Consider the following 13686-nt stretch of genomic DNA (forward strand, 5'->3'; position numbering starts at 1 on the left):
CGCAGTACAACATTGAATGCCGGCTGTCCCGAACACCCGATAATACCAACCGGAAACAGAAACAGGATTTACACTTACACGAGGGAGCCTATTTGCTACTAGAAGTACTGCAAATTTGCACCGGGCTAAAGAAATTCTAGCGGCAAGAACTTCGAAGAATTTGAGCAAGTAGAATCGAGAGAGCGCTGCTGTGCGGAGGGCACGGGAGGCCAGTGGCTAAGACTCATGGGTGAGTCGAAGCTGACGAGGCTAGATTCCCCGTCCTCACACCCATCTTCTGTAAAAAGACTCCAAGAAAACCTCCAAGTAAATAGGGATCTGATTAAAAAAAAACGAATAAAAGCATAGTAGCCCAGTGACAGAACTCATGGACGAGTCGAATCCGATGGGGGCTCGATCCCCATCTCCGTATCCACCTCCTGTACGCTAAATTGCTTCTTTCTTTTACTGGTATCTCTGCTAGCTGTGTCTTCACCGTTCTCTTTGGAGGGTCTAACTTTCGTCCCGCTGCACGCGGCAAGCCTTCGCTTTCTGCGCCGCCGCTTTACGCTTTCCGGCCGTCGTACGTCATCAGCCGCTGGCCACTGGGGTCCACTTGAACCGGCCTACGTCCAGCGGCGCGCCGCGCACGACGTCGAAGTTGTACCTGAGGAGGAGCAGAACGCAACGTTAGCGCCCTGGGCGGTCATGGCACTCATGAGGCATGACGACGACCGACGAAGTGACGAGAAACGAAATGTGGGTGCGCAGCGGGACGTGTGAATTCCTACTTGGCCGCGAAGCGTTCGGCCTCGGCCTTCTCCGCGGCGGCGAAGAACTCCTCGATCTCGTCCGCCGGTGGCGTCCTCGCTCTGCAAGCGACCGCGGTCGTCGCAGTGGCCCTCCTCCTGCGGTGGTGCTTTGGATCGTCCGCCGCCTCACTTGACTCCTGGTCGCTGAGATCTCCCGGCGAGCAACTCGACGGCGTCGCCTCCCTCCTGAATGACGCAAATTCACAGGAAAACCGTGAGAAAAATCCTGTCACGAGTACGCAAGAACGTGTAACTAGACAGAATCGAAGAATTCATCGGAATTCCGAGAGAAGCTCTCCTCTCCCGGCCGCACCCGGAGTCGCTGACGGAGCTCTCCACGCCTCTGTCCTCGCGTGCCTGCAAAACACAGAAACAAAATAATTCAGCAGCAGAAGCAGGCGAACAGCTCGATCACGGGGGAATTCTAGTAGCTAGGGTTCCCGCTCACCTCCGCTACGCCACCGCTCCTATCCCTAGCCACCACGACGTTCACCGACGACGCCGTGCTGGAGCACCGCGAGACCCCGGCCACCAGCGCCTCCTCCGAAGCTCGAGAGCCTGCCGGTTGCAACGCAGACGACGCCTCCTCCTCCTCCTCCCCCGCCTCCGCCACCGCACGCCGCGGCGCCACCACCTCGGCCGCGGCCATAAAAAGCCTCCTGCTACGCAGCTGCAGATAGCACCCTGCCACCGCGCCGCCGCTGTCACGACCCGTCTCCACCCCCACCTCCGCACGCGCCGCCGCCTTCCTCGGCCTCTTCGGCGCCCGTACCGCCACCTCACTCGCGAAGGCGGCGGAGCGGGCCCGCGTCCTGACGCCGACCACCACCTGCGCGAGCTCTACGGCCGCCGGCGCCCTGCTCATGACTCCTGCGCCCCTGCACTTCCTCACGTACTTCCCCATCCGCGTAAACCAAACCAAAACCCCGCAGCTTTGGATGCTTACCTCCTTCCCTGGCGCACGCGCACGGAAACGCCCACCGCGCCGCGCTGGGGTGGCCTCTTTTTATGTTTCCAGATAGGAGTGAAAATGGTTCAAAAAAGTCCGAGAAGGTCTAAATCACTCTCAGTTCCGTATTTTCTCTTGAAAGTGAAATAAAAAATGATAATTATAGAAATGAATACGGTGTCAGCATTACAGGATATCAAAAATAATATTGTCGGAATGAAAACACACCATATCAATCAGCAATCGATAATTTAAAGCACAAAATACCTGACCGTAGTGCTAATGCGCTGGCACCGTACATATTCCCTATATAATGGACACCTTACTAATCTACATTATAAGAAAAATGACAAGACATGTTCTATAAAAAAAATACAATTTTAGTGTCTAACACAAATGATTAAGTCCACCATACATAGACTTTTACACAATATGACTATACGAGAATAAGTTTACATGTCTAACTTAAACAATAAAATCAACAAACCATACCTAGGTTCGATATTGGGCTTAGGCACTCAGAACATCAGTACTAGTAATAGTGCATGTATGATACTGGGCAACATCAAAACAACACGCATATACAAATCATCAAACAACAGGCTCATGCTGTTAGGCCTTGGGCTAGCACTTGGGCACCTCGGTCTCTTGGAGTTTTGGATCTTCTATGTTGATATGGACTCGCAAAGACAGTTCGAAAAATAGAAAAACTCAAAAATGATCAGGAGAGCCTAAAATTATTTCTGTTATCATTTCTGCAAACTTTTCTTGTTTTCATTATTTTTTTTATATATCATTTCCGACTGCTACAATCAGAGAAGTTCATAGATGAACTATAGAATTCCGATAATTATAGTTTTTGTTTTCATCCCTATCTCCAGTCACACGATGGTGGCTGCCTCTGGTGTAGTGCTCAAAATACCATAGGCGCGGGTGTGGAACCCACAAGTCATATCCGAATCCAACGGCTAGGGCGCCAGCTCCCTCCCCGCGTGCCGTGACTCAGGGGCCACCGCTCGCCCAACCATTGGGGAACGAACGGTAGGCCGGGTATCATCTCTCTTTCGGTGCTGCGGCATGTGAGAGGGCGGGTGGGTGTGACGAGATGACACTTTAGGGGAAAACGGCTGTCGGAGGGTTAACTCCTGTTGCGGGGATCATGAGGGACCCCTTTTTGATATTCGGCTGGGGGGATGATTCTGAATATGTTTGCTGGAGAAATAAATGGGTATGAATGCAATGGCTGGTGGTGGAATGATCTAATGCAGAACGCAGTAAATGCACTGGAGGGATTTTTAGACAGGTTCGGGTCGCACTGAGCATAATACCCTACTCTTGTGTGGATGCTATAAATGCCCTGAGAATGTCTCTCAGGAATGTGCTGGTTACAAAAATGTCTGTCTATCCTAGAGCCTCGGGCTCCTTGTTCTTGATGGTCTCAGCTTCTATACTTGTACGAAGATGTTCTTCTTTGTTCTTGGTCCATTGAGATTCACCTTGTTTGGGATTCGTGTTGGATTGTCTTTGTCCGTGCCTACCGGCTCCCTTAAATACTCACCGGCGGTAGCGTGCCCCGAAAGGGAGGGTACGAGTTCCAAGGCGCCATAAATGGAAAGGGCGTCATCATGGCTCCTGCGCGAAGTGACGAGGGGGTTGAAAACGTGCCCCCACCCGGGCTTCGATCGTCATAATGGCGATGGCAACGGGCGCCGTGGAGAGGGCCCACCGGGCAACCGCAGAGCGGCCCGGCGTGCCCGTTCTGTCTTGTACGCCTGCCACAACAGGGCGGCAGACAGGGCGCCTCGGGCCTTGCGAAGCTATCCCGAGGCGAGCCGGATGACGCGGGATGGGACCCGCGCATTAAATATCCCCACACCCTTCTGCCATAATATGGCAGGGACTGACATCGAGCGTGACGGGAGCAGTTGGAGGTGACAGGACACGCGCGCTCTTAAATGCGGCATCGGGCCTTTCACAGGCTGACACCTCATCGCTGGATCTCTGTGGGGGCCACCGACGAAGGACTTCTTGGGCCGTCGGGGAACCGAGTGCTCGGGGGTCACTGTTTACCTCCCCGAGCACTCTCTCCCGGGAACACCCTCTCTTGGTCCTTAGGGAACCGAGTGCTCGGGGGCCACTGTTCACGGCCCCGAGCACTCTCTCCCGGAATTAGCTGTTCGGATCCTCGGGGAACCAAGTGCTCGGGGGCCACTGCTCGTAGCCCCGAACACTCTCTCCCGGAACTACCTTCCTTGGGTCCTCAGGGTACTCGGGTGCTCGGGGGTCACTGTTCACCTCCCCGAGCACTCTCTTCCCGGTACTCGGCTTTCCTGGTCGTCGGGGGACTTAGGTGCTCGGGGTCACTGTTCACCTCCCCAAGCACTCTCTTCCCGGTTACTTGGTCTTCGCAGATCATCAAGGAACCTGGGTACTCGAGGACCACTGCTTGCGGTCCCGAGCGCCCTCTCCCGGGACTTAGTCTTTTCGTACCTCGCGGAGATGAACCCTGCGGGAAGGCGCTATGTGGCAGATTGCTGGCCTGGCCCCGGGATTCAGGGACCCCTGGTTCCTGATTCACCGATAGCAGCCCCCGGGCCCATTGGCAGGCGATGGCCCAGAGACTGCGGATGGAGCCTTCGTCGTCATCGAGGCCGAACCCAGCACCGACGCCATATGGCGCGCTTTTAGGCGCTGGCCTCTCCAGCCCAGGTTTCTGGTACGGCCCAACGGGGAGCCAAGTGGACACGCAGATCGAGGGTAGTGCGCTTGGCAACCGCCGACAACCGCGCAGCCCGAGGGAGATTCGCCTGGCGGTTGCGCTGGCCGAGGAAGTTGTCTCGCCGAGCGTACCGTGGCAGGCGACGTTTGAATTTCCTTGGGGTATAAAAGGAGGAGGGGAGTGAACCGCCCCCCTCTTTACACCATCTTTGCGATCAAGTCTTCTCCTTCTTCTTCCTCCTTGTGCTCCTGAGCTCTCGCCCTCCCTTAGGCGATCAGCACACCTTTCTCCCCCCTCCGTCCAACACATCTACCACCCTGACACAATGCCGAGAGAAGGAGGTAGCCACCGCGACAAGACACCCGACAGTGTGCTGCCGGAGTCCCGGTTGTCAACGAGGAGGCGGCGGACAGAGTGCGGAAGATGATGGTGCCCGAGGGCCAGCGGGAGGCCTCGGTGGTGAGGCCGGCGAGCTATCCGCCGATCACGAACCGGCCGGATCGGGTCGTCATCTTCGTCTCGTTCGTGGCGACCGGGCTGGTGCCGCCATTCTCCACCTTCTTCCTCCAGATCCTCGACACGTTCAGGATCCAACTGGCGCACCTCAGCCCAAACTCGGTCGTCATCTTTGCGATCTTCGCACACTTCTGCGAGATGTTCGTCGGGGTGCCGCCGTCGGTGTCGTTGTTCCGGCACTTCTTCGTGCTGCGGCTGGCTGGGAAGAAGAGGGGCTACTCCACCGCGGACGTCGTCGGCTGCTGTAACTTCTGGCTGCGGGACGGCTTGGCGGAGCTGTACATTCCGTAAGTGCTGCGGAGCAAGTGGGACGACTGGCGGCGTGACTGGGTCTACGTCGACATCAGCCCCCACGACCGCCTTACGTTGCCGGAGGTGGTGGTGGAACCCCAGAGGTCAATCTAGGAGGCGTCGCCACTGGAGGACAAGCGGATACAGCCGGTCCTGGACCGCATCGAGGACCTGCGCCAGGACAGCCTTACATCGGTGATGGTGGTGGCGGACTACCTGCGCTACCGCCTGGTGCCTCTGCGGGAGCGGGTCCGCCCTTGCTAGATGTACACGGGCTCCCAGGACATCATCAGGACCCAGATCGGTGAGGACTGGGACCTGGACGAGGCGACTGTGCTCCCCTGGGAACAGATGGCGCTCTACGCCGACCCGAACCGGGTGACGCTGCAAGCGACGCTACCCGAGTTCGACGCCCAGGGCCTGGTCGACCGACCAGGGCGCCGGAACCCCGGGACTATCCAGATTCCCGAGGTGGATGAGGCGACCGACTGCACTCCGAGGGCCTCTGGCGGGGGCACCGCCAGTAGCAGGCCGCAGGAGAGCGGCAAAGGGGCTGCGGGAGGCCAAGAGCAGACCAGCGGCGCGGGTGCCGTGGGCAGTAGGCCGCAAGCCGGACGTGGGGCTGCCTCGGGTAGCAGCCACCAGGCCGGCGGAGGAAGCGCCGCCGGCAGCGGGGTGGCAGAGGCGCTGGGGGACAAAGGAAAGCGCCCTCAGGCGTTCGTGCCTACGCCGATGTCCTCGTCATCGCCATCGCCTCCACGGCAGCGGCCGTCGGCGGGCGGTGTGAAGGAGGGAGGCCGGACCGGCCAATCGTCCGACGCGGGGTCGGTGACAGAGGTGAGGTCCGGGGCTCTGGAACCCGGAGACCAAGGCCGGTGCTCGAGCGGGTCTACACGGAGTGCCAAGCCGGCCCGCCGCCGGTGACGGGCACCTCGGCGGAGACGAGGCCCCGGGCTCTGAAGCCCAGAGACCAAGGCCGGCACGGGAGCGCGTCTACAACGACTGCCCAAGCCGGCCCGCCGCCGGAGACAGGCTCCGCGGTGGCCTCGCAGAGCCCCCCACCGAAGAGGAGGGAAGATTCCGGGCAGAGGCCGTCGGGCCCGGACTTCAAGATCCTGGAATCGCGATGGCAATACCGAAGACCGAAGGCTGCGTAAGTTTTCTTCTTTTCCCCGAGCATGCTTCACCCGGAGTGGATTAGGAGACTTACCTATTTTTCCTTTCAGGCCGCCTAAGGACGCCGCTGGAGACCAAGGACGGCCGGAGGCGCCGAGGCTGGCTCCAGCCCCCGAGCCGAGCGCGCCTGAGCCGAGTGCGCTGGTCGAGCCAGAGCCGCAGAGCGCGCCGACCGAACCAGAGCTGCAGACGTCGCCCTGCCCTGAACCGAGGGCAGAGGCCGCGCCCAAGCAGCTGGCGCCGTCCGAGCCCACCCTGAGCACTTCGAGTGCGGGGCGGATGGCCTCGTCGAGGGCGACGCCGACGTGGTAGCATTCAGGGACCCCGAGCACCTCGACAGAGAGGGCTCGCAGGGGACCTAGCGCCCGGCCGTCGTCCAGCCGGGCCGCGGAACCCCTCCCGGACGTGCTAGGAAGCGCCCGGGAGGTGATCGAGCGGCTGGAGGCGGCCGTGGCGGGGGAGCGGGAGCAACTTGAGGCGGACCGCGCCGCCCTTGTTGAGGAGAGGGAGCGGCTGGCCGAGGTCGGCAGCCTTTTGGAGGCCCGTATCGCCGCAGCCCGCACTGCCCATGAGAGGGAGCAGCGCGCCATAGACGCGGAGCAGGAGACCCTGGAAGAAGTGCGCGAGAAGGCCGTCGCCGTGCAAGAAGAAGCCACCCGCCTGGGTGAAATATCATGGCGGCGGGCCGCCGAGCTGCTCGCCAGGGAAAGACTAGTGCGGGCTTAGGAGGATGCGATCCTGCCGCGTGAGAGGGCAGTGGAGGCCTCCCAGGCAGACTTAGCCCGCCAGAAGGACGAGGTCGAGCGGAGCCGCGCCGAAGTCCACCATCGGGAGGAGGACGTCGCGATCCGCGAGACCGATGTCGGCATCACGGCGACAGCTCTGGATGCTCGGGAGGAGCAGCTGACTCGCCGGGAGGCGGAGGTTGCCGAGGCGTCGGCGGCCTTAACTGCTCGGGAGGAGCAGGCCGCCAAGTGGGAGTCAGAGCTGACTGCTCGGGAGAAAGCCGAAGTCTCGGCGCCCGTCGTCGTCCCGACTAGCACGGCGAGGGACTGAGCTTTGAAGAGCGACTGCAGATCTTGAAGGACGAGCTCGAGACCGTCAACGCCGAGTGGACCAACGTGAAGCTGATGATGGGAGACATCCTTCGGTAGGCACGGAGGTTCGTCAGGGTGGCCGGGCTCAGGCGAGTCTACGTGGGCGAGAAGGGGATAGAGCGAGCAACCATCAGCCACAACGCCCTCGGCTTCGAGGAGATCAGCCGATGACTCAAGGCGCTTCCCCAGGCCGTGCAGGAGTTGGCCGCCCGGGAAGGGCGTGGTCTGGCCCAAGCGGTGGCCGAGCATGTCCTAGCCTGCTACCGGAGCCGGGACCCGAACTTCTCACTGGAGCCAGCTCGGGAAGGGGTGGTCAAGGCCGAGGAGGAGGCCGCCCGGGAGGCTGTCCGGGGCGTCGCCACCGAGGTGGCAGCTTGCTTCATGCGGGAGCCGCCGCCGCCAGACGCTGGCAGCAGCGGTGAGGAGTCCTCGCCACCTCCTGAGCTCGCCGAGTCAGACTCAGATTAGGCTTTTGTACTTTTCTTTTTCTTTGACTTGATGTAAATATGGGAGTGATCCCTCAGAATAGCTGTCCTTTTTTTAATATAATGGAAGCCTTTCTTTGGGGTCGCAACTCCAGTGTTCTCTCAGATGCTTGATGAAGTCTCTGTTCTTTTTACTTGATGTCTCGAGGAGTACTTAGTCGGACCGAGCCCGACCTTTCCCTCCCCGAGAACGAAGTCGCCCCAACCACTCATCGCCCGAGTAGTGAGGCCTTCTTCACGCGTTCAGCCCCCGAGCCCTCGCAAGTCCGCAGCAACTAAGTCAAGAGACAAAGGCACAAACTTCCTTGCTCGGGAGATAGGTCGATCCAGCACGGAACATGCCACGACCAGCGAATGCTTTCCCATTTTGCGACCACTCAAACAAGCAGACCGGAGACGCGTGCGGGCGGAAATGCGACCAATAGTCCTCACGGTTTGGTGGTGCCTGGGCTAGGATGGACCGGACCAAGCACCGACAGCCCGCCCCCAGGGTCTAGGCTCCCGACCGCTCTTTGCACGAGCGGTAGGATTACCCGAGAACCCTGGAGGCTCGGTAGTGCCCGAGGCCTTTTAAGCGGACCGAACACCACGACCACCATGAAGGACTTCGGTCAGACATTGCCGTTTGTACGGTACACCTTTCTACTGTTCGTTCTGTCGTTCCGGGAAAAGTGGACACGTGAGCAGGGTTTTGTGCGCGAGGAGACCATCTCGCCGAACAGATTAGTATACGAGGGCCCTGAGGATTACTTGGGAACAATAGATTGCTGAATTTAAATTCGTATGACTTTAACCACTCATCGGACAGCTGTCAGCTTTTCGGCCGACCGATCCAGGAGAGGTATGCGCTCCGAGCTCGGGGTGCCTGGGAACTTGGTTCCTTCGGTCAGAGCGCCCGAGCACTGGGAAGCATGATGGGGAGCCCAGGGCCAGGCGATCCCGACCACTCATGCCTGAGCGGTAGGACCACCCGAGGACCCCTAGGCCCGAGTAGTGACCTGGGCCCTGAGGCCCTCGTGGTCGAGTAGCTTTTGCTCTCGGTTGTTGATCTGGAACTTTGAGAAAATAGAAAGATTCTTTGTTTGGTGCGCTCTGTTAGTGCGGTACTCATTATAGACTGCTCTCATTTTCGACCTGAGACCTCTCGAATACCCGGACCGGCGAACTATACAGGTAGAGGCATAACTCAGAGGTCCTATGGCTTGGTGGCACCCGGGCATGACAAGCCAGACCGAGCACCGACAGCCCGCCCCCCGGGGCCCAGGCTCCGGACTACTCTTTGCTCAAGCGATAGGACTACCCGAGGACCCCAGAGGCTTGGTGATGCCCGGGGTACTGCCACGACACCGAACACCACAGCCTACAACGACAGACATAGGCCAGCGGCGACTGCCCGCGTGCATACCGATCGGGATTCTTTTATCAACTGGGAAAATGAGAGAGCATATTTTTCTCATACAGTCGAGCATCTCACCAGACAGATTAAACATATGGATTCCAAAAAAAGCAAAGTTTGACCCTGAGAACTGGACATTGATAACATATATATATTGACAACTTTTTACAAGACTGGGTGATTTACCCGGTTAGTGGTAGCCCCCGGCCAACTTGGGCGGGGGGAGCCCCCGGCCTGGTTGGCCAGAGCACGAACATGCCACCTACGGATAGAACTTGCGCAGATGCTCGATGTTCCACGCATTAGGGAGCGGCTGCCCGTCCTTTGTAGCCAACCGAAAGGAGCCTTCTCGCGGGACACCGATCACGGTAAAGGGGCCTGCCCACATAGGGGACAGTTTATTCCTTCCTTCGCGCGATTGGACGCGTCGGAGAACTAGATCCCCCACCTCGAGAGACCGGGCCCGGATGTGGCGCTGATGATAGCGCCGCAGGCTTTGCTGGTAGCGGGCTGCTCGGACGGTGGCACGCCGCTGGCGCTCTTCCAAGTAGTTGACGTCGTCGCGCCTTCGTTGTTCCTGTTCGCCTTCAGAGTAGGCATGCACCCGAGGGGAGCCAAGAGTGAGCTCGGAGGGGAGGACTTCCTCAGCGTCGTACACAAGGAAGAAAGGAGTCTCCCCGGTAGCGCGACTTGGCGTGGTCCGATTGGCCCATAGCACAGCAGGCAGCTCGTCGATCCACCCTTTCCAGTGCTCTGCGAGCACGTTGTAGGTCCGGGTTTTGAGCCCCTTCAGTATCTCAGCATTGGCGCGCTCGACCTACCCATTGCTCCGAGGGTGAGCGATATAGGCGAAGCAGAGCTTGATGCCGAGGTCCTCGCAGTAGTCCCCGAACAGGGCACTTGTGAACTGAGTGCCAATGTCGGAGATGATCCGGTTCGGGACGCCAAATCGACTTGTGATACCGTGGATGAACTGAAGCGTCGTGTTCTTGGTCACATTGACAACTGGAACCGCCTCCGACCACTTGGTAAACTTGTCGATGGCCACGTAGAGGTACTCATAGCCCCCATACCGCAAAAGGCCATGACAGGGGGATGGTTTGCAGAGCCTGAGCTGGCTGGTGAATCTGCTTTGCGTGGAACTGGCATGCCCTGCAGCGCCGAACCAGCTCAGAAGTATCCTGGAGAGCTGTAGGCTAGTAGAAACCTTGCCGGAAGGCCTTCCCGACCAACGTGCAGAACGATGCATGGCCACCGCACTCGCTCTCTTGGACCTCAGTGAGAAGCTCGCCGCCTTCTGCCCGGGTGATGCATTTCAGGAGGACACCGCCTGCGCCGTGCCGGTAGAGATCCCCATCTACTATGGCATAGCGTTTGGACTGCCGAGCAATTCTTTCAGCAGAGGCATCATCCCCGGGTAGAACTTTTCTTTCAAGTACCCTCGGATCTCGTCCATCCACGAGGCATCTTGAGAACAACCAGCAAGTGCAGCGCACTCGCCGGGCGGCGGCACCCTGTCGGGGCTTCCCACTGAGGGCACCGCCGGGGTCCCCTGAACTAAGATCGAGGTTTCCCCATCATCCTGTTCGGCAGGCAGGACGGAAGGCCGTGTGAGCCTTTCTTCAAAGACTCCGGCAGGGACACGTGCACGGGAAGAGGCCAGGCGAGAAAGGTCATCGGCCAGAGTGTTGTCATGGCGAGAGATGTACCGCAACTCCAGGCCGTCGAAGTGCCTCTCCAGCTTCCGGACTTCCGCCACGTACACCGTCATTTGAGGATCCGTGCACTGGTACTCCTTCGACACCTGGTTGACCACCAGCTGGGAGTCTCCCTTGACCAGGAGGCGATGAATCCCGAGGCCCACCGCAGCTCGGAGGCCGACGATGAGGCCTTCATATTCCGCCATGTTGTTGGTTGCTCGGAACTGCAACTGCACGACGTACCGGAGTTCTTCACCCATTGGGGAGGTGAGAACCACTCCGGCCCCCGCGCCTTTCAGCGTGAGGGAAACGTCGAAGTGCATAATCCAGTACCCGGGCGCATCGTGCCCGGGATAGGCGGAGATTTCTTCTTGGTCAAACTCGGGGATGGGCGTCCACTCTGCCACAAAGTCAGAGAACGCTTGGTTTTTGATCGCCTAGCGGCTGACAAAGTGCAGATCGAACTCCTCCAGCTCCACCGCCCACTTGACGATGCGCCCAGTGCCCTCTCGGTTCCGGAGGATGGGCCCGAGCGGATACGTGGTAACCACCGAGACCTTGTGCACCTGGAAGTAGTGACGCAGCTTCCGGGAAGCAACGAGCATGGCATAGAGCAGCTTCTAGGCTTGGGGGTACCTTGTCTTGGCGTCTCGGAGGACTTCACTGATGAAGTACACCAGTCGCTGTACACGGTGGGCCCGGACTGCGGCTTCACTCGAGGGCCTGTCACAGCCCCCGAGCTCGGCGGCGTGGTCGGGGCTAGCTGAGTGCTCGGGCTCGACTCCCTGGTCGGGAGGAGCCAAGTGCTCAGGCTCGACCCCCTGCTCGGGGGGAGCCGCGAGGACTGGGGAGTGCTCGGGGGCGGCCGGGAGCTGGGACCCAGCACCTGGCCCCGAGCACTCATCGCGCTCCACCACTAGTACTATGCTCACGACCTGAGGAGTGGCCGAGATGTAGAGCAGTAGTGGCTCGCCCTCGGCGGGGGCCACCAGTACGGGCGGCGAGGTGGGATATTTCTTCAAATCGCGGAAGCCTGCTCGGCCTCCGGCGTCCAGTCGAAGTGACCGGTCTTCTTCAGGAGTTTGAAGAGGGGGAGTCCTCGCTCCTCGAGATTGGAGATGAAGCGCCCGAGGGCCGCCATGCAGCCGACGAGGCGCTGAACTTCCTTGAGTCGAGCTGGGGGGCGCATCTGCTCGATGGCCCGGATCTTCTCTGGGTTGGCCTCGATTCCTCGGCTAGAGACCAAGAAACCGAGGAGCTTGCCTGCAGGTACCCCAAAGACGCACTTCTCGGGGTTGAGCTTCAAGCTGGTAGTGCAGAGACTATTGAAAGTCTCGGCTAGATCTTCAAAAAGGGTGGCGCGGTCTCGGGATTTGACCACGAGATCGTCGATGTAGGCCTCGACGTTGTGGCCAACCTGCGATTCAAGGGTAATGCGCATAGCGCGCTGGAAAGACGACCCAGCGTTGCGCAAGCCAAAAGGCATCGATACATAGCAATAAGTCCCCACCGGAGTGGTAAAAGAAATTTTTCTTCATCCTCTATGGCCATGTGAATTTGGTGATAACCAGAGTTTGCATCTAGAAAACATAAAAGATCGCACCCCACGGTTTTATCTACAATCTAATCTATACGGGGTAAAGGAAAATGATCTTTTGGGCAAGCCTTGTTTAGGTCGGTGTAGTCGATGCACATGCAGAGCTTGCCGTTAGCCTTCGGGACGATGACTGGATTCGCCAGCCACTCAGGGTGGAGGACTTCTCGGACGAAGCTGGCATCAAGGAGCTTACTTACTTGCTCCGGGATGAACTCCTGGCGCACAGGCACCTGCCGCCGGACTTTCTGCTTCACCGGCCGTGCGTCCAGGCGCACAGCCAGGTGGTGCTCGATCACCTCCCTAGGGATCCTGGGCATATCGGACGGCTACCATGCAAATGTATCGACGTTAGCCCGGAGGAAGGCGACGAGCATGCTTTCCTATTTGCTGCCCAGGTCACCGCCGATTCGGACGACCTGGGAAGCGCCTTCACCCACCACGACCTCCTTCGTAGGAACGGAGGCGTCGGCAGCGAGTCGGGGTTTGGATGAAGAGGGTCCCGGGCTCCCTGGACGACCTTCAACCTCGGCTCGAGCTGAGACCAAGGCCGAGTATAACTGTTCGGCGCAGGAGACGGCGCTGCCGTTCTCGGCGGACACGGAGATGGGGCCCGCTGGGCCCGGCATCTTGATCGTGAGGTAAGCATAGTGGGTGACCACCATGATCCGAGCGAGTGCCGGGCGGCCGATGATGGCGTTGTAGGGGAGGGGAAGCTCCACGACGTCGAAGATGACGTTCTCCGTCCGGAAGTTGTCCCAGCTCCCGAATGTCACAGGCAGCTCGACCTGCCCGAGGGGTAGGGAGTGCCCAGGTGTCACGCCGTAAAAGGGAAGCGATGGCTTTAGGCGCCTGGAAGGCACCTGCAACTTCTCGAAGGCCTCCCGGGAAAGGATGTTCAGGCCTGCACCCCCGTCGATCAGCACCCTACTGACCTTCACGTTGCAGATGGTGGGGGACACTACCAAGGGT

At 59.4% G+C, this 13686-nt stretch overlaps 1 protein-coding gene across 1 annotated transcript; it reads right to left on the reverse strand.

The window, feature by feature from the left end:
- Nucleotides 1–301: 301 nt before the first annotated feature.
- Nucleotides 302–1795, reverse strand: LOC133925801 (cyclin-dependent kinase inhibitor 1-like). The gene is made up of 4 exons (XM_062371551.1): nt 1240–1795; nt 1105–1148; nt 771–977; nt 302–646 (listed from the first exon to the last, which is right to left on the reverse strand). The coding sequence occupies exons 1-4, from the start codon at nt 1693–1695 to the stop codon at nt 571–573; spliced, it is 783 nt and encodes a 260-aa protein (XP_062227535.1). The 5' UTR covers nt 1696–1795; the 3' UTR covers nt 302–570.
- Nucleotides 1796–13686: the final 11891 nt, after the last annotated feature.

This window comes from Phragmites australis, chromosome 8, assembly GCF_958298935.1.
Source record: "Phragmites australis chromosome 8, lpPhrAust1.1, whole genome shotgun sequence".
Classification (NCBI taxonomy): Eukaryota; Viridiplantae; Streptophyta; class Magnoliopsida; order Poales; family Poaceae; genus Phragmites; species Phragmites australis.

Bases quoted from the DNA above. Each gene is read 5' to 3' on its own strand.
- LOC133925801 (XM_062371551.1), bottom strand. From the start codon at position 1,695: ATGGGGAAGTACGTGAGGAAGTGCAGGGGCGCAGGAGTCATGAGCAGG. The intron at 978-1,104 runs GTGCGGCCGGGA...TGCGTCATTCAG, and splicing joins AGCTCCGTCAGCGACTCCGG to GAGGGAGGCGACGCCGTCGA. The intron at 647-770 runs GTAGGAATTCAC...GCTCCTCCTCAG, and splicing joins GCCGAACGCTTCGCGGCCAA to GTACAACTTCGACGTCGTGC.